The 20,044-nt window shown below is 31.0% G+C and overlaps 4 protein-coding genes across 5 annotated transcripts; 2 read left to right on the top strand and 2 right to left on the bottom strand.

The window, feature by feature from the left end:
• The first annotated feature begins 3,313 nt into the window (after window positions 1-3,313).
• LOC122572478 (Krueppel-like factor 10) lies at window positions 3,314-6,181 on the top strand. The gene is made up of 3 exons (XM_043737452.1): window positions 3,314-3,562; window positions 3,871-4,080; window positions 4,559-6,181. Exons 1-3 carry the CDS (start codon window positions 3,509-3,511, stop codon window positions 5,423-5,425), a joined length of 1,131 nt encoding a protein of 376 aa, XP_043593387.1. The 5' UTR covers window positions 3,314-3,508; the 3' UTR covers window positions 5,426-6,181.
• A 2,320-nt stretch (window positions 6,182-8,501) lies between these two features.
• On the bottom strand, window positions 8,502-12,580 carry LOC122572468 (trifunctional enzyme subunit alpha, mitochondrial). Its single transcript, XM_043737433.1, has 11 exons — window positions 12,331-12,580; window positions 11,932-12,041; window positions 11,524-11,796; window positions 11,190-11,440; window positions 10,708-11,091; window positions 10,448-10,618; window positions 10,125-10,347; window positions 9,860-10,069; window positions 9,584-9,779; window positions 9,305-9,507; window positions 8,502-9,230 (listed from the first exon to the last, which is right to left on the bottom strand). The coding sequence occupies exons 1-11, from the start codon at window positions 12,419-12,421 to the stop codon at window positions 9,030-9,032; spliced, it is 2,313 nt and encodes a 770-aa protein (XP_043593368.1). The 5' UTR covers window positions 12,422-12,580; the 3' UTR covers window positions 8,502-9,029.
• Window positions 12,581-12,921: 341 nt separating this feature from the next.
• Window positions 12,922-15,402, top strand: LOC122572469 (metallophosphoesterase 1). The gene is made up of 9 exons (XM_043737434.1): window positions 12,922-13,676; window positions 13,745-13,890; window positions 13,988-14,058; window positions 14,136-14,276; window positions 14,364-14,531; window positions 14,607-14,692; window positions 14,751-14,873; window positions 14,983-15,123; window positions 15,212-15,402. Exons 1-9 carry the CDS (start codon window positions 13,563-13,565, stop codon window positions 15,371-15,373), a joined length of 1,152 nt encoding a protein of 383 aa, XP_043593369.1. The 5' UTR covers window positions 12,922-13,562; the 3' UTR covers window positions 15,374-15,402.
• Window positions 15,403-15,550: 148 nt separating this feature from the next.
• LOC122573056 (transmembrane 9 superfamily member 4) lies at window positions 15,551-19,723 on the bottom strand. Of its 2 annotated transcripts, XM_043738971.1 has the most exons (11): window positions 19,577-19,689; window positions 19,307-19,473; window positions 18,915-19,165; window positions 18,709-18,855; window positions 18,487-18,642; window positions 18,135-18,415; window positions 17,833-18,051; window positions 17,596-17,753; window positions 17,261-17,520; window positions 16,969-17,152; window positions 15,551-16,898 (listed from the first exon to the last, which is right to left on the bottom strand). In XM_043738971.1, exons 3-11 carry the CDS (start codon window positions 19,031-19,033, stop codon window positions 16,659-16,661), a joined length of 1,764 nt encoding a protein of 587 aa, XP_043594906.1. In that variant the 5' UTR covers window positions 19,034-19,165; window positions 19,307-19,473; window positions 19,577-19,689; the 3' UTR covers window positions 15,551-16,658. The 2 variants fall into 2 exon arrangements, with proteins under 2 accessions (XP_043594906.1, XP_043594905.1); XM_043738970.1 differs by lacking the exon at window positions 19,307-19,473 and having other exon boundaries at window positions 19,577-19,723.
• Window positions 19,724-20,044: the final 321 nt, after the last annotated feature.

Below are 20,044 nucleotides of genomic sequence, written 5' to 3'. Positions count from 1 at the left end.
GCTTTCCTCCTTTGTTCGGTGCACGTTTAAAATGCGCGTAACGTACAACGTTCAATCACTTTAGTCATGTTATTAATTAAAATTGCGAAACAATACGACACGCTATATAATACGAAGATCGGGGAAGGTCGTGCGGTCGGCCTTGAGGCCCTCTACGGGGAAAGTAAGATAGAAGAGATACAGGTCGAATGTTTTGAACGAAATTCGTTCGATACAAGATACACTTTACGCTTGAGCGTCTGATTTTTACGAACTTTCGGTTAATCATACCGGATGCTTCTCTGTCACGTTCTCTTACTGACTTAGATATTTATTTTAAAAACAATGTCAGCGATACTTTTGCAGAGTTAACACGGAGCTAGCGATAAAGCATGAACAGAAAACACACACACGATCATCGATCACGAGTTCGTCGAATGATTCCGTTGTTGTCTATCGTAAACATTGGTAGCCATTCGTCAAATCGACGGGACGCGTGGCTGCTGACGAGAATCGATATAAGTTAATTAAAGACTGTAAAATTATTAAGAGCGACGAATAACACTTATAGTTCGGTTCACTATACGGACACCCGATAAGGGAATGATGAAATACTAACTAAATTTTTTGATAAGGGCTTTCGTTATGAAAGAAACAATTAAAGTGATTTACACTTCGTTATTCTTCCAATATTACCGCGTATTTTCCGATCGTTCATGGGAACCGTTGTCGATTATTCACGGCGACGTAAATAAGCATGGAGCGGGAATATCGAGTGTTCTAATCGTTTTACCAATATAGAGCGCAGTCGAGAACGATAATGCTCAGAGAGCAGTGAAGATATCAAACGATAAAATCAAATTTACTAAAGACACAAGAACACTAAGGGAAAAGAATTTACATAGTAATATTCCATGCGATTGCTCGCTGCGTGATAAGAAGCTTGTTCAAAAAATAGCGATAAGGAACCAATGGATATACGTAGAAAGTCACATAGAACGTGGTCACATGGAACTGATTCACGATTCTACGCCTTCACCTGTTTCAAACCGACAAAAATCTAAGAATTCGTCCAACCATATTGCTCGTTTCGACGTCTAATCGATGCAGCGGGTCATTCTCTTCTTAATGAATCATTGCAATATGCATTGAATATGCATTAACAAAAATACGCAATTATGTGTGCCCTACACCCAATACGATTAAATAATAAGCTGCTACGGGAACTCTATTTTCAAAGCCGATTATGACGTACATAGATTGTTTCTTTCAACGGCTTCGACTTCGGACACAGAATAATTTGAATGTCACGAAATCCACTAAGACGACGTTAATTCGTAAAGCCTCTTAAAGAATTGCGTTAAGGGACTCAAGCTTGTTCATTTGTTAAAAGAAAGAAAAAATACTCACGCGTTAAGTTTTCGTAATTTCGAAATCTTTCGGATTCTTTTTATTTCATCTCGTCAATTTCATTTCGTAAACATGATAGATGATCAGGATTCGACACCATTACTTTGCCACAATGAAATATGGTCACATTATAATTGAAATAAATTAATAATCTACGTTTAAACCTCCTTAGCGTCTCAGTAGGTCATGTTATATGAATTATATTAAAGATGATAATAGATAGATATTTCGTATGTTCATAATCTAAATAGCCTATATTACGATTTTCTATGAGACGAAATTTGAAAGTCATAAAAAATCTAAAAGAGCAAGGAGAAGGTATATATTTAAAGACAGAATATAATGACTCTCGTAACACGTGGATTTCAAAAGTAGAAAGGAGCCAAATACAATATAATAGATTAATGACGCGCAATAAACATCAGTTGTCAAGTTGTTGTTTGTAAGTTAACTATTTGTTATCTTCTTACGACCCCATTTTGTTTTAGTGCGCAACCGCGATATGTGGGCCACAATATGAACATCGTCTCAGTTTACGGAGATTTCCGCATTTCCAAGAGAGACGTCGTGGAAAATCACTTCGCGTTCGTAGTAACAGATTTATCAAAGGACAGAAGTTTTTTTCGACGCAACCATTCTATGTAAAAAAGTAAAAATGCATTTTCTTGTATCTATGAATGGCACCGATTATACAGCATAGTGCTATATACGGTCTTCAAGGCGAATTCTACTACGTTTGCATTCGAAACATCATGAAAAAGAAAAACAAAAAAATATTCGCTAAATATAACATTCAGCGAACGATAAAATTATTCCATTTTCCTTATATGAGCTGTCTTTAAACGATTCGGCTTTAAATAAATACGGCTGCGAATTTCTGCCGATGCAGACATTCGATCAATCAACCAGCCGACCAATTTGTTCGGTAGAGAAGACACTGCAGAAAAATACAACGGGATAAAGAGAATGATGGAAGAGGAGAAGGGAAAGAAGAGTCAAAGACCAGCACCCGCCCGAGCTGAATTCGAATTAACCAGTCGCAAAGTAGGCGACCGATATATTTAACGGCAGACTGCATCAGAATGCTTCCTCGTTAAAATCCGACCTCCCGACGACTTCGCTTTCCTAGATTTTTCAGTTACCTGCTCTGTTCAACCCTCTCCACATACCACGCGTGTATATACATACGTATATTGTTCCTTCAAAACACAAAAAATACTCGAAGAATGAGTTGAGAGAAATCCAGATGCAATAAACCAATAAATGTCAGAGCGACTGCAGATGCATTGCTGCAGACTTTAGATACGTTGAGGGAGAGTGACATGACAAGGATGCTGAACGGTGAAAAAGACATTCCTAGAATCGTAATATATTTTTCCTCGTTTATCTGTTAACAACAAAACATCTTCGAGAAGGTCAAAAATGGTAACCGGATACGGAAAAGCTATTAAAAATGAAATCATCGAAGCGTCATACGCGGTTGTTTATAAGAAGGAAATATTTATGCAGCGAGCTTAGAAACTCTCACGTTACAACGGGGCAAAGTGAGGGGGAGGGGGGAGTAAGTGTGGCGAAAAGGCAATTCGGAGGCTCGCCGTGGCTTGCGAACGTTCGGTCGCGGCCAGACTACATCGACGAAGAGTCGCAGGAGGAGAAAAGGCGGAGAGATAGAAAGAGCGAGTTAGATAACTTCGAAAGGAGGTGTAGGAGGGTTGAAGTTGCATGACGCTTGGTGAGCGCAGCGATACCATGACGTATCGACCGAGCGCGCCACGCAGACTGACGTCATGATCACGGCCTCAGTCAGACCGCGAGCACGTGAACAGCACGCTGGTGATCACGCGGTCGTCGGCTGATAGTACTCCGCTGATTGGTCAACTACGGCGAGCCCCTCCACGCCATTGGTCCGAGTGAAGCGCGCCGCATGATCACACACACAACTAGCACAGCGTGTCGAGCCAACCGACCTGAGAAAGCTTCATTGCATTACCAGACGTTCAACGGTTACGTCCCTTAACCTTTTTTCGCTCGAAATACGGTATATGTGAGACCGCGTTTTCTCATCAACGGGCGAGCCTCTTTAACGTAGAACATACTCACGCCACATTTTCTCTAAAAAATGGATGCTAATCAAACACCTCTTTCACCACCGGCCTCACCCCAATTCAAACACGTAAGTGAACGTTGAATTAAAAGTACCGCCACTGTAGACAGACTAACTGCCCGCGAAATATGAACGCAGCTGGAAACGGTAACCTAGCCCTGTTTCACGTAATTCATTTTACACCACAATATGTCTTCATTTCTATTCTTATTTCATATCATTTCTATTAATTTTTTCTTTTTTCTTAAAGAAACCATTTTTTAAAGATTTTGTAGATTTTCTGTTTATAGTCCTTCTAGTTTATATTTCTCTGATGTAGTTTTTATAATTGAATTCATTATTTATTGCTTAATTAAAAAATTATCTTTTCTTTCCAGATTGAACCAACGATTCAGTCTTCGTTCAGCGTTGCAGCACTTTTGGGAGATAAACTTCTACAGAAAACGAAGGCTGCTGATATAAACGTGAAGAGAAACGATGACGGAAATGCACGGCCTGGTTTACCTCCAACTCCACAACCTTCTGATTCGGAAGAAGATGAACCTTTTCGAAAAAGGCGATGCGTGGAACAATGTGAATTGGCAAAAGTGAGTATTATGTTATCGATACTAATAGCCTTCTCAGTATGCATCTTCATTGCAAAACTACCTTTTTTTGATTTTTTCTACCCGATCGACAGACCACTCCAATGTACATAGACGCATGCGCGCATGCTTTATAGAGTTGTTTTGCAAGATGACCCCATTTATTGCGTGCACATTGCGTGCGTTCACTCGTACACCATTTTTGATGCTTATCCTTCGAGCAAATGGTTTATACCTTCTGATGGTAGTCGTTGCAAAGTAACATTTGAATTCATACATTTTCCAAAATATATAGATGTCTCTTAAACGAATGATAAAAAGCCTGAACTTGTTATATTTTCACTTCTTTTTAATTTTTTCTACATAATAACGTAGAAAATATAAGTACAATATTTTTTTTCGATCTATCTAACAAATTTTTGTTAATCTAATTATCTAAAGAAAAGAATGAATTGTTACAAATTTGTATTTTTTTAAATAGTTACTCTTAGACGGTACGCCACCACCAAGTCCAGAACCAGCTCGTGTTTCGGTGATAATGCGTGCCAATCGAGATGGTACCTACAGTCCTGCCAACTTGATACCAAAGATTACCACGATATGTTCACAATCAGTTCCACATGATCCACAGCATATCTCCAGTTCACAGTCCGAATCGACTACGCGGCAAAGTACAACGGAGCCGGAGAACATACTGAAGAGTCTCAAATTCAAAATGAGTTTGCGGAAAGAAGAGATTATTGTAAATAATAAAAATACGGACCGCGAGACTGTACAACCAAAATTACATCCTCTAGCACCAAAACCTGCGCCGATTATGGTAACTGGACTTTTAGGATCGCCTTTGGTTCTTCCACGAGCTCCTCTTTTATTAGTAACTGCGCCTACAACTACAACAGCATCAAGTGCAACTACACCAGAGTCAACTGCACGACGTCGTGTTTACGAATGTGAACATCCAGGTTGTGGCAAGAATTATTTTAAGTCATCTCATTTGAAAGCCCATACACGAACCCATACAGGAGAACGACCATTCTCATGTCCCTACGAAGACTGTAGCAGACGATTTTCAAGAAGCGACGAACTTTCACGGCATAAGCGAACGCATACTGGAGAAAAGAAATTTGTCTGTACTGTTTGTCAGAGAAGATTTATGAGAAGCGACCATCTGGCGAAACACGTTAAACGGCATACCAGAGATAGGTCTTCATCCGCGAGTGTCTCCGGCGCTCAACCTTCTGTCACGCAAATGACATCCACACCTTTAAGAGTAAGCCTACTTCCGGTTATAGCACCACGTATTACACAATCGACTCAACAAATAATTGCACCGCAATTAACAGCTTGAAAAATACGAGAACAGTGACCTGGTATCACTTAATATTTAAACCTGTATTTAAAGCAGTGAATCGAGCTTTAATTATCGCAGAATTAAGGATCATTCCAGCATCATGAGAATATTAAGATTGTCTTTTGATGGATAGTTAAAGGCGATATTTTACGATAACAATAGATATTCTCTGCGAAAAAATTTATCCCAGGAAGATTTTCGTAAGTCCACAATCAAATAAAATTGGCGGGGAACATATCGACTTTGAAATGTGAAAATTGCAAGAATACGAATACGCTCCTATATGTCTTTTCCGATGTGTGCCACAGTGTGATCGTGTAAATTGAATTAATAAAAGCGTACTTAAAAGGAAAGAACTTAAAGGCAGGAGGAGTGGTGATAAGTCATAAAATGAGGCTTTCTTTGCCGTCCGTGAACCAAGTACCTAAGTGTGACTGTGATCTGTGATGCATAAGCGCGTTGACCGAGAAAGAATATTTATTTAAAAATGCAAAAACAGTTTTTATCAATTATATACATAACGGCTATGCAAAAGTGTTAAGGATTATGTTATTTTCATTATCTTCAACTAGTTTTACATATATGTATATTAATTAAGGTCATATCTATCTATGTGTATATATGTATATACATATAACTCGTCCAGTTAAGTGATATACTAGACGAAGTAAGACTTTAATATTATGTATAAAAATAAGTTTTAAAATTTTTTCTACAGAAGCAGAAATTAATTAAACAACTTATATACTTTCATATAAAAGTATCGTTAATATATATGAAACTTAGTACACCTTACACTGTCCTTCCTGTATCCTCAGACATCCAACTATATACGTTATCGATTTACAAAAGTGTTTTAATCAATTTTATGTAATTCTTATAATTAGAGATTCTCGCTTGATCAACTTTAGTAAGTAAAGTGTTTTATAAATTACTTAATTAAATATAATTACTAATGACAAAAATGATCCTTGTTATATTTTTTATAGATTAACATAATGCAATACAACATTAATAAGCGAAAACTTGATAGTAAATCTTTAACTTCTCAACTTCATAAAAAAAGTAAGACCAATATGCAAAAATAAAAGATCATAGATCAAGATGACTAATGAAAGAGAAAAAATTGCTAGTGCAGTATCTGTTGTGTTTGCACTACATGCCGTAATAGGACATGACTAATAATCATTAATTATTATACACTATTTCGAGCCTTTAGTTATTTTTAAATTTCGAACATATCATAAAACTTAATCGTTAGCAACTGTATTCACATTGAATTTTAAATAAATGAAGTAATAGAATGTGATATCATTAGTTGTTTAAATATTTGATCATTATTTATAGGTATTATGTGAATTCGTCCATTCAGCTTTTAATCTGAAAAATATAAATACATTTCAATTATATTTTGACTAAGAATACCTCTTAAGTATGAAATATAAATTACATAGAATGTTAGAATATTAGAATATACATGCAGCAACGCATTCAGCAAATCATATCAAAGTGAAAAGTTTCCATCACGCATCATACAGAAAGCTAGGTTGTGTTCAGATGCGTGTGTAGGATATTATTCTCGTTGGTTAAAATTCACTAAGGTTGCATTCAAATTTAAATTAGCCGATACTTTTTCAAATGCCAAGATCACATGAAAAAATTGATTTTCTAACAGTACATAAATTTTATACAGTTTTTAATGTACAAATAAAACTCACAAATATTTCTGTTTTTCAATAATATAATATACGAATGTGCCTTGTATATGATTTTACTGTATGAGTATATACACACTTTATTATGTGTATTATACATACTATTTTTATTATGCTCATATTATTTTTTATGTATATTATTAATAAAAAATATAATCCACGCAGAGAAAGTAGAAAAGTTCCATTGTAAGCATTATCACATTCTTTATACGCGTAAAAAAATCACGTTAGCGTCAAACATAATTCGCAAGGTCATCGATTGAGATAAGATTTTTTATCAATCGTATGTATTTGTGGAAAAACTGTCTTGCCCAAAACACGTGTTTTCTAGCAAATATGAATACACTTTCGAATATTTCTGCGCTTAATGATTTCTGTATTATAAAACTAATTTTTTCCAATACTATTGAATAGGCTCTGAGCGAAATTACTGCAATATATGTAATAGCTTCAGTTCAGTATTACTTAACCAAAAATTTATGCAGATACATATGTATGTTAATTTTCTTTCTTTGCATATTGTTAGTAATGGTATATATTTATATTTTATTAGCGCTTTCTTTTATCATTAAAATGTTGTCATTAAAATAATCCTTAACAATGTAAGAGACTAAAGAAAATATTCAAGAAAAGAATCGTAACAAGTTTTTTAAGCTTTTGTTTATATTCTTGGCAAACTAGCGCGAACTAAGTTATACAGGTCAATTTAAAGACATGATCCTCATTAATGGCTTCTCACGAAACGTTGTGGTTTCTTGCATCAGCCAAGGACTTGAGTTCTTTTAATATTGTAAATGTCACAAACAGGTGTGGGACCGGTAGATGACGTAAAATGTCCTCTTGATTACCCTTGCTCGTTTTTATTAAAATTTCTTTTTGTTATTAAAAGCGTAACATGTGTTCCTATTTTTGTATTTCTTCTTTTGTTAACTTTACTGAAATAGTGATCTAATAATAATAAAGAATTATTTGTATATCAAAATTTATAGACTTATTATTTTAGTAATTTTATTACGAAAGGGACAATGTTGTTACATAATAAATTATATTCTTGTATTCTTGAAGTTCCTTTTTTCAATCAGGAAAAATGCATTACTACATTTGTTGTGCTTTCGTGAAATTATAATCATATAAAATATTTATATATAGATTTTTATTTTATTTCTAGTATATTAGAAATTTGTTTAGTTTGCTGAGGTTAAATTTATCTTAAATGTTTATATCGTGAATGGGAGATTCAATTTTTTTTACTCATAAATAAGAATGTATCTGAAAGTGCAATATCTTCCAAACATTGCATCAAGAACAAGAATTCCGCTTCTACATCTTTCATAATTGGAAGGAAATAAAAGATGGTAATTAGGCGATAAATTTATTCGTAAGTACACATTTATCAGTCATTCATTATTAAACTGTTTAACATATAATGCACACTCACAATTTTTACTGGCGCTACCTTCGTAAAGGAAAATGAGTAGAAAATTTTTATATTCAAAACTTGTTATTAAAATTTCCGTTAATAAATTATATTGCACAATTTTATAAATAGTAAAAAGAGTATATTTGTGTTTCATAATAGAGCGCATATGTACATTTTGTTCGTATTTCATACTGCAAAAATAAACATTATTGTTACATATTATGAAAATATTCCTGTTATAAAGTATAAAAATCTCATACTAGATACATAACTAGTTTGGATTGATAGTTCAAGGAAGTTTAAAATTAATCACTAGAACCATCTCAACACATATATTTATCAAAAAATATAGTACTCCTAAATATTATAGTAGCCTTTAGGCAAATATAAAATTTTTTAAATTTCAAGTATAGCTTTAAAGCTTTAGCATTATATAAACGCTTTTCTTACAAATCTATTAAATTTCTTATTTATAAAACTTTTTGCTTCGATCAGATGCCATATCACGTAGCATTTGGCATGGCTTAAATGCGTCACCATAGTGGCTTTGAAATTCTTCCATTTTTTGTACTAATTTATCAGCACTGTAAAAATCTATCCAACGGAAAGGTCCACCAGTGAATGGAGGGAACCCTAATCCAAAAACAGCACCTATATCACCCTCCAACTGTAAAAATATTTATGTTTAATAAACACAATATAATTTAATGATTTACTAATGCGTTCGAAATTTTGTATTACCGGATTAGCCAAAATATTTTCTTCTAAACAAAGCACTGCTTCGTTAACAAATCGAGACACCATTCTTAACTGACGATCTTCGACGGATGTACTTCCTTTTGGTTCAAGTTTGTATTTCTTCAAAATGTCTAATGCCGCAAGATTCATATTTCTGTTCTTAACATTAGATTCATATATATATATTCCCTTGCCGGACTTTCTCCCTAAAAATGACATATATTTCACTAAATACATCTATAAAAAGAATAAAATATATAAAACAAATAAAAAGCTGAGTACCTAGAAAACCAGCTTGAACCATGTCACTGAGTATATTTACATCTCCACCTCTAAAACGTTCACCTAGTGCCTTTACAAGGTGCGCACTTATATGAGCGCCAACATCGATGCCGACTTCATCTGATAAAGTAGCTGCTCCAACAGGAAAGCCGAACTTTTTACACATACTATCTAGATCTATAGGATCCACACCTTCCTGTTTTTATATTGAGCATTACATTTTTCAGTTTTCTTATACTATACAGTATAAACTATGAAAAAAAATAAAAGTATTACCTGCATTAATCTAATAGCTTCAGATAACATAGCAGACAGAATTCTTGTTGTATAAAATCCAGGACCATCCCCAACAGTAATAACTGTTTTTCCTTGTTTTAAACCTACATCAACTGCTGTTTTAATAGTTTCAGCGGACGTACCTTTATGTGTTATTATTTCTAACAATTGCATTTTATCTACTGGAGAAAAGTAATGCATTCCAATCACCTATAAATACATTTCTCTGTTACATCAGATTAGAGAAATTATATGTAATATATACCTTATCAGGACGGCTACTACCAGCAGCTATTTCAGTGATAGGAATTGCTGATGTATTTGTTGCGAGTACACAATAATCTGGAGTATTTGCCTCAATTTCTTTTATAACTTTATGTTTAATCGCAATATCTTCAAATACAGCTTCAATTACAATATCTGCATTTTTAAATGAATTATAGGCTAATGTGGAATCAAGTTGAGAAAGATATTTATCTTTTTGAACGCTAAAAAATAATTTTTAAAATTAGAACAGAATTCGGAAATCAGCGGCTCTTTAAACGCGTACGAGTGTGTTACATTTTTAATGAAAAGCTAAAAACTAACTTGGTATACTTCTTTCGTTTCACTGCAGTATCCAATCCTTTTTGTACTTGATTAAGACCACGGTATAAACCCGCCTCATTTGTATCTTTCATAATTACATCAAAACCTTTATCTATGCTTACTTGAACAATACCTGCTCCCATAAGACCAGCACCAACAACGGCAATTTTTCTGAAATACATATATGAGATTAGTGTTCTATAAAAGAATTAGTCATTTTTATATAAATATCAATGTAATGCATATCAAATTATCCATACTTAACAGCACTTTTGGGTGCCCCAAAACGATTTTTTTTACATGTTGTTTGTCCAAAGAATAAACTTGTAAGACCCCTACATTGAGGTGTAACTGCTAGTTCACCAAAGGCTTTAGCCTCTGCTTCATAACCAGCTTTTGGTCCCTTATCCATACCAGTACGTATTACATCTAGGATTTTAAGAGGTGCAGGATACAATCCCCCAGTCTTTTTCATTACTTCATTTTTTGCTCTGGTAAATACTTGATTTTTTACAAACTCATAGGATAAAGCAAAATTCATAACTTTATCCATCAATGTTTTAGGGCTTCGATCAATTTTTAATGTTCCATTTGCAAGATCTTTTGCAGCTCTAATAGCAGTTTCTTCTAAATATCTCATAGTACTGCAAATATTTCAATGAGATACAATTTTTTTTTTATATAATGGAGATACAAATTTTATTTATTTCATACAAATGCACATGAAACTAACAACTCTTACTTTTCTTCTGGTGTTCCAATACCAGGACCAAGACGGTTTACTATAATATCTACAAGTCCAACTTGCTTAGCTTTAATTGCTTTAAGATTTTTGCCAGTAAGAATCATATCTAAAGCATTAGAAAGTGAAGTTAATCGAGGTAATCTTTGTGTACCACCTGCACCAGGCAAAAGACCTAACATTACTTCTGGTAAACCTAAACTAGTTTTTTGATCATTTACAGCAAGTCGATAATGACATGCCATGGCTACCTATGTAAATTAAATAAAAGTGTGTATGATTAAAACCGTAGATATTGTAATATAATAGTATATAAACATATTAAATCATATACCTCAAGACCTCCTCCTAAACAACTGCCTTGGATTGCAGCTACAACTGGCTTTTGGCTTTTCTCTATTGTCTCCAAAACTTTTTGACCATCAGAACATATTTTATAGCCATCTTCTGAAGTCTTAAAATGTTGTATCATAGTAATATCAGCACCAGCAATAAAACATCCTGGTTTTCCACTTATAAGAACTATTGAATTTACAGCAGAATTATGTTGTACAGTTTTTAGAACATCCGTAATTTCATCCATTATTTCTCGATTTAAGGTATTTACCTATATTATATAAAATGCTTATTATTTTTATTAATCTTCTCTACTATTATTTTCAAACTATTAATCAAACAATATATCAATATATTAATGACAAATAATATAATTATATGTTAGATGTGTATATTTATTACATACCTTAACTCCTGGAGAATTTAAAGTAAGAACTGCTACATTATCTACAACTTTGTATTTCCAATGTTTTGTATTTACTTGGGTACTCATTGCTCTTATTGATTTGTATAATGCTAAAAATAAAATTTGTGATCAAATATAAATTCTAAAGGTTTCATTTCTAGCAGTCACTTCTAAGTCAATATTTGCCATTTTATAAATATTCATTTTGAAGTTTTATCTATTTTTCAACCTTTAACTTAATCAAAAATAAATGTTTCTTTTGTATTTATTATGAATTTGAATATTTCATGTATTTTGAACCTTATGTGACATGTAGATTACGATAAGTTTACTTGGGAGCAAAGGTTCATAAATATGATTATATAAAAATATAACTCTTGTTTTCTTATTTATAATTACCTGTTCGTACTACAACATTTTTGTTAATATGCGAAAAACTCGCAATAGCACCTAATAATCTATATTGTGACATATTTTTACAAAATTGCATGCACACGCCCCAAAAGATGGTTTTAAGTCTGCACAAGGAATCACTGTGCGAAAGTAGAAACGCCGGTAACTATGCATACGTGTAAATGTGGATATTAATCTAACCTACTGTATTTACTATACTCTTCAAGGACTTTGACCTCAACTTACTATACCCTGATATATATAAAAATAATTAATAAGACAAAAAAATGATTAAAATTGTTTTTAAATATGAAAAATATAATTTAATATTACAATTGATATTTTCAGAATACAAAATGTATGATGTCTATTCTTTTATGTGTCATATGTACCACATAATATAGTATCATAAGTGTATGCTTTCGTAATGTACTTATTACAGAAAAATAACATTTGCTATTAATATTTAACATTAAATATTAAAATTTGAATTTTGAATGTTCTTGTGTAAATATTTTATATATCATTAAAACTTGTACATGTTACTTGATATTAATAGGAAAATTGATTATCAAAACAACGTATCTGTATATGTATACATTTATTATTTATATTATTTAATATCAATGAATATTGTTCCTATGAACTTACTATACTTGCTTGTATTTCAATATTTATTAATTAGCAAGTACATAGTTTTATCATATCATGCTATTCAACAGTTGGCTATTTTATTACACCACTACAATCAACATCTTGTTTATAGCACCGCAGACAATTACATCCTTGAAGTGTTATTACAAATAAATACTATCACAGTTATGAACTGCGATATACAAATGTTTTTCTACTTTAGTTGATTTGATTTGAATTAGTTGATTACCTGTAGAAAATAAAGTATTGCTATGATAGTCACACGTAGTTTTAATTCCAAACATGATTAGTATCGTCATTTTATCTATCTATTAAATTGATAATGTTGTAAGTCACGTAAAAATGGTAAGGGGATTTGTGAATTCGCATATCGTGTGGCATAAAAAGACATTACTTCTTAAGAGTATTTCAACATTTGAAACAGAATATATTTGTTATGCTAAATATATGATGTAAACAGTGAAAAGAATGTTCAATGTTCACTTGAAATGAAAAAACTATTTGATGTATAATATTTATCTATTCACAACTCCATTTACAGCGATTTGTAAATCATATCTTTAAAGTATTTCCAATTCTACAAAATGCTAGATACCAGAACATTTTCATATAAGAAATATTTAACTGAAGCTGTCATAGCTTTAGCATGTGTGTTTATTTTTTGTGAATATTTACTATATTACCTTGTGCTTATTCAGGTAAGTCATACAAATAACAAATTGATTATAAAGATTAAAAATTTCATATGTTGTATTTAACACAACAGTGTGCATGGCCAGTTTTGGAACCACATAAAAGTGATATAACAATTACTGAATCCACATCAGAAGAAACTCCGGTACATGCAATGTTTATAGCAGATACTCATTTATTGGGCTCAAAAAATGGACATTGGTTTGATAAATTAAAAAGGTTTGACTTTATTATATGATAATAAACAAGTAGTAAATTCTTTATACATTTTTAAAAGTAATTTCTCCCTATTGAAATCAATATTTCCTTTATGTAGAGAATGGCAAATGTATAGAGCATTCCAAACTATGGTCACTCTTCATAAACCAGACATAATTTTTATATTAGGTATGCAATAAAATTATATTAATGATATAATATATTGAAGATAAATTGAAATAATAAATATATTATAATTACAACAGGTGATTTATTTGATGAAGGACAGTGGAGTAGTTCAGCAGAATTTGACCAATATATACAAAGATTTCATTCATTGTTTTCAGTACCTAAACACACTCATCTTTATGTTGTTGCTGGAAATCATGATATTGGATTTCATTATGGTATTGTAAAATTTTTTTTATAACTATGAATAGTTTTTATAACTATAAAATGAATATGATATTTTTGGCAAAAAAATATTTCTTTAGCTATTACACCATACTTAAATCAACGATTCGTAAATGGTTTGAAGTCACCAAGTGTGAAAAGAGTTAGTATTAGAGGGAATCACTTTGTCCTAATTAATAGTATGGCATTGGAAGGAGATGGGTGCTTTTTGTGTCGTCCTACAGAAATTGCATTAAATAAAATTTCCAGTAAGATTACTTTTTGTTAGAGAAGTGAATAATTATGAGAATTAAAACTTATGTATAAATAAAAATATTTTTCAGCACATTTAAAATGTGCTAAAGATATGGGAAGTAGTTGTAACAAAGATAATGCAATTTCGAGATACAGCAGACCAATTATTTTACAGGTCAGTAAATGTTTCTTAAAATAAAAACGATAACGTAATATTTGAATTATAATTATAGCATTATCCAATGTATCGTGAGTCTGATGAAATTTGCAATGAACCTGATCAAGCACCAGATGAAATAAAAGATATCAAATTTAGGGAACGATGGGAATGTTTATCAAAGGAAGCATCTGAGCAAGTACATGAAATATTTTGCAAGGATTATTATAATAAAATTGAATTTATAGATTTTTAGTTTCATAGAATTTATAGAATTTATAGATAGATTATAAAAAATCAACTTACAGCTTTTAGATATATTGAATCCAAGACTGATCATTAATGGTCACACTCATCATGGTTGTAGAAGAATACATAGAAAAGATATATTAGAATTTACAATACCATCTTTCAGTTGGCGTAATAAGGATAATCCTTCACTTTTACTAGTAAGTTCTACACATTTGAAAAAACTATTTAATATAACTTCATAATTTTATTACCATATACATACTTAAAGTAATATTCATATTTCAGGGTGTATTTACCCCCAATAATTATTCTGTATCAAAATGTTACATGCCTGTGGAATCTACAGAGATCAAAATTTATGTTATCAGTGTAGTGTGTATATTTATATATTTTATCATAAAATGTAGATTGAAACAAAATCGATATTATCTTTTAAAATTTCATTAAAGACATGTTTCTATTTATTAGTATTAATTTAAAAAAGTGCAGTAAGTAAATTATAAATAATAATTATAAACAAACTAAAACATAAAAATATAAGGCTCAAATTATTCATATTTTTATGTGTATCTTCATATATATAAAATAAAAATATTAGTTACATATTATTTACACTATTCAAAGTATAAAATATTTATATTATTTATTCTCATTATTATATTAATCAGATCAATAGCACATCTCAACTGCATTAAATTATTGAATACTATTTCGCTTTACATACTCCAATCTTCTTTTCACTATTTTATCAAACTACTCTATTGGAAAGGAAAATGTGTATAAATACATATAACACACTATAAGAATATTAAAAATCGCAAATATAATCATTGCAACATGTACAAAACTTATATCTGTCTTATATATTTAATCAGCCAATATCAAAGATCTCATATATAAAACACTGTAGCATTACTGACTTACTAAACATACTTAATACTTGAATAATTAAAATATAGATCTTTATAATTAGTCCAAAAGTGAATTGTTACGTATAATTAATAAACATTTTATATGACATGACATTACAGAGAAATATACACCCCAGGTTATCCAAATGTAAGTGACATAATTTTACATCCTTAATGTTACATTATATGCATTCGATGCATACATATCTAGTAACAAATGTCTACAGATATAACTTGCAAACTTGTTATTTTATTGCAATAAAAAATATAATAATTGTGAACTAATATTACTTTTGTATTTAGCATTGACTATAATTAATATTACATTTATTAATATTTTCATATATTTTTTTATTTTATGTTAAAAGGAAGTAATATTAATATAGTCTATGCATCTTCTTTATATGAATGTGTGTATTCTTTGTTGAATGTGAGCAGTACTCTGTTTTATAAATTATAAGTACTTTAATAATAACGAAATATTTATTTAAGATATGTAATAAACAATAAAAAGAGAAAATCATGTATTAATAATGCAATGAACTAAGTTATACATCACTTCCTTTAATCAGGACTTTTTCCTGTTCATTTGTAAGTTTTACATATTTTTCGTTGAAAACAAAATAATTTTATAATATTTAAGAATATTATTTGGTAAATGTACTACTCATCTTTTTAATCAAATTAGATTAATCTAACGAAAATGAAACTATTGTACTATTTTGGTTTCATACATTTAATTTAAAGTAATTAAATATTTTTTGTAACATTGGAAATGTGTTACCTTCTTTAATCATTGATTTCATCAATGATTAATTTGACTAGTCTATTTTTACAGCAGCATATATTTTACGAATAAATGCATAAGCAGCAAAGAAACCTATTGTACCTGTTAATAACCAAAATGTTAATACCATTAATGCAGTGTAACCAAAATATAAAAGTGTTGGAATTAGTTCTGTTATTTCTAATTTTGTCATAAAATAAAAAATTGAGTAGGCTAGGACATATACAGCTGATCCTCCACTAACAATAAAGCTTCTCCACCACCATCGGTAATCCTAATAACGAATAAAATAACATAAGTATATATGCTATAAATACAGTTGAAAATAATTGTTTATTACTCACTTCTCCACATAACTGGAAATAGACCATAACTATGGATATTTGAGAACAAGAAATGACAAGTATACAGAAAACAAGGAAGAGGAATCCAAAAAGATAATAAAATTGATTTTCCCATAACGCTGTTAGGATGAAAAATAATTCTATAAAAACAGCGCCAAACGGAAGAATTCCAGCCATTAGCGTACTGTAATAATTATAATAAACATTTTGTTTGCAATATAATGAAATTGATATACATATATATGTATATACATATTTCTTAACATATTAATAGATAATTCTTTAAACTTACCACAGTATTGGGTTCATGTACCATAACTGATCAGGAACTTGTCTGGGAATTTGATTTGTTCTAACGGGATGTGTAAAAGGTTGTTTTCGATATCCAAAGAAATATCCAAGGTATACAAGAGGAAGTGATATACAAAACCATAAACATAATAATGCTAACATTGTTGTAAATGGTACTGCACCAGAACTATGCTTTCCCCATATAAAGAAATTTAAAAAGAAACAAGTAGTAAACACTATTCCAGGATACAGTGTTGCCGTCTATAATAAATTATATAGTAATATAGTAAATTTTAAATTATCTTTATATCTTATATTAACCCATATTGTCCTTACTAGTAATGCTGTCCTTCTCCATTTTCGACCGCGCATTGTTTTATAAAGGCGCGCAGAAAAATATCCAGCAATTACACCAGAAGACACATAAAGAAATATTGCACAGGTTCCAAGTGCACCTCTGCTGGCAGGAGAAAGCATTCCCAACATAGCAAAAACTAAAGGTATATAAGAGAAGTAGTATAAAAATATTTAGTAATGTATGGTATTCTTTCATACAACAATATAAAACCTTACATATTGTGATTAAAGCCATAAAAAATATTTGAATTCCACTGCCTATCACAGCTGCAAATAATCGAGGATTTGGTGGTGGTCGAAATACATCTCCATGAACAAGTTTCCATCCAGTTTCTTCAATTGCTTCATCTAAACCTGCTAAACTGTCACTTTCACCAGCATTATAACGTGCAATATCTCTCCTTAGTGTTCGAACCATGATCATAGTTAAGATCCCTATATAATTTTATTCAAAACTTTGTATATAAACTTCAAAGCGATCAAAGGACTTAAAAGTATAGGGTATGATGTATATTTACCAGAAAGGAAAATGACTACAATCAGTGAATTGATAATTGAAAACCAATGAATTTCAACATCGCTCATTCCCAAATATATATCCCATCTACTTGCCCAACTCACATCAGATTGTCTCCACTCCACAGAATATAAGAACAGAAGTTTGGTTCCTTTGGGATTAACAAACTGAGGATTTGCCTGAGGATGTGTGGGCACTATACAAGTATTTCTATCAAACTTTAGTTGGCTTACATCAACTGAACGAGCTTCTACTTCAAATCCAACTACTCTAAATTCATTTCTATGAAAAGTAAAAAAATAATTATAGTTTGAAACATCATTTACATATCAAGTGATGCTTTTTATACTAACTCTCCATATCTATGGCAACTTAATTTTAGTTTAAGATAATTATTAATGTAATATTGGTCATTCATGATACCACCCAAACGATATCCATGATATACAATTACGTTATTTGTATCTTTATGAACCTTTTTTGTTGCTGCTGGTAAATTATCAATTAACCTAAGAACAGATAAAAATTATGGTAACTATATATTAATATAAATTATAATACAAATATATGCTTACAAATGCACAGTATAATCATGTTGAATGCGTTCTATAACACGTTGTGACTCTTCTTCATTCCATGTCATAAGATTAGATGGTCCATGACATAATAATCTACAGTTTATATCCTCTGCCATTGATACCTCATATGGTGTATTTACAATTCTATATAAGAATGAATCAAATTACTTTTTCAGAATATAGTAATAAATAGAAAATCTTACCTGTCACCACGTAATACTTCTCCTAAATTCTCTGATTTGTAAATAAAAGTTCCATTTTTTGGTATACAAAATGGAACAGAATAATATTCATATGGTAATTGTGTATGAGTGCTGGTCATTTTCACTGCTTTAACATCAATTTTTTGTCCCTTTTTAAATTCCACAGGGGCAACACCAGGCACATAGAAGCCATTTGTTTCAATTAATAATGATATTATTACAAATATTGCACTGCCTTGTTTTAATCTTCCCTGTTAACAGAAACATAATATATGTGGTACATGTTTTACTATATCTTAATTAAATAATTGATATTTTTAAAAACGACTATATGTCCAATAGGATAAATTGAAACATGATTTATTTATAAATATAAATGTGGATATGCTCACATTATCTTCTACCAGAGATACGTCTTACCAATTTCAACCAATTATGAAACTTAATGACACTAATCCTTAAAACATTTTTTGAGTAATTGTGATCAAGCGTAATTAAGTTTCTGACAGGACTAATGGCATTGTACTTTACAAATACTATGAAGACAGAAAATACTATACTGAAAAAGAACCGCCACATCAATTCAATAAATACTTTTATTTTGTGGTATTCAATCGTAATAACTTTTAAACACACGAAAATAATAAACGAAAAATACTTACCATTCTTTAATATTGTTTTCGTTAAAGGCGCGCCACGCCGTAACTCTTACGTTATTCTTAATCGCTACTCGTAGAGTTTCTACTGCGTTCACGTCAAAAATGAAATTTACTTCAACATGAAGTTTGTTTCGAAACATTTGTTGGTAAAGTAATACAAGAATGATTCTTTATAAAATTCCCTAGCAGGTTTATTTCCAGTTACATGTACACGCACGGTTATATACATATGTTATTTTTTATACTACGACATTTATCAATACATAGTAAATAGTAACGGTAACATTTACCAATAGAATTGTTAAAACAAGAGGAACTTCGTAATTTTCATAAGCGGCTACTTATATTTGATAAAATTTAGAAAAAATACATGAGAGTAATAAAAACAAAATGATTTTCCTGTGCGACAATTTTATTTCCCTCTATCTAGCTCTTACTGCTCGTATTGAAAACGATAATATTTATTTTAGA

The sequence above is a fragment of the Bombus pyrosoma genome, linkage group LG11 (genome assembly GCF_014825855.1).
Source record: "Bombus pyrosoma isolate SC7728 linkage group LG11, ASM1482585v1, whole genome shotgun sequence".
NCBI lineage: Eukaryota > Metazoa > Arthropoda > Insecta > Hymenoptera > Apidae > Bombus > Bombus pyrosoma.
This window is presented reverse-complemented; position numbering and strand designations above follow the sequence as displayed.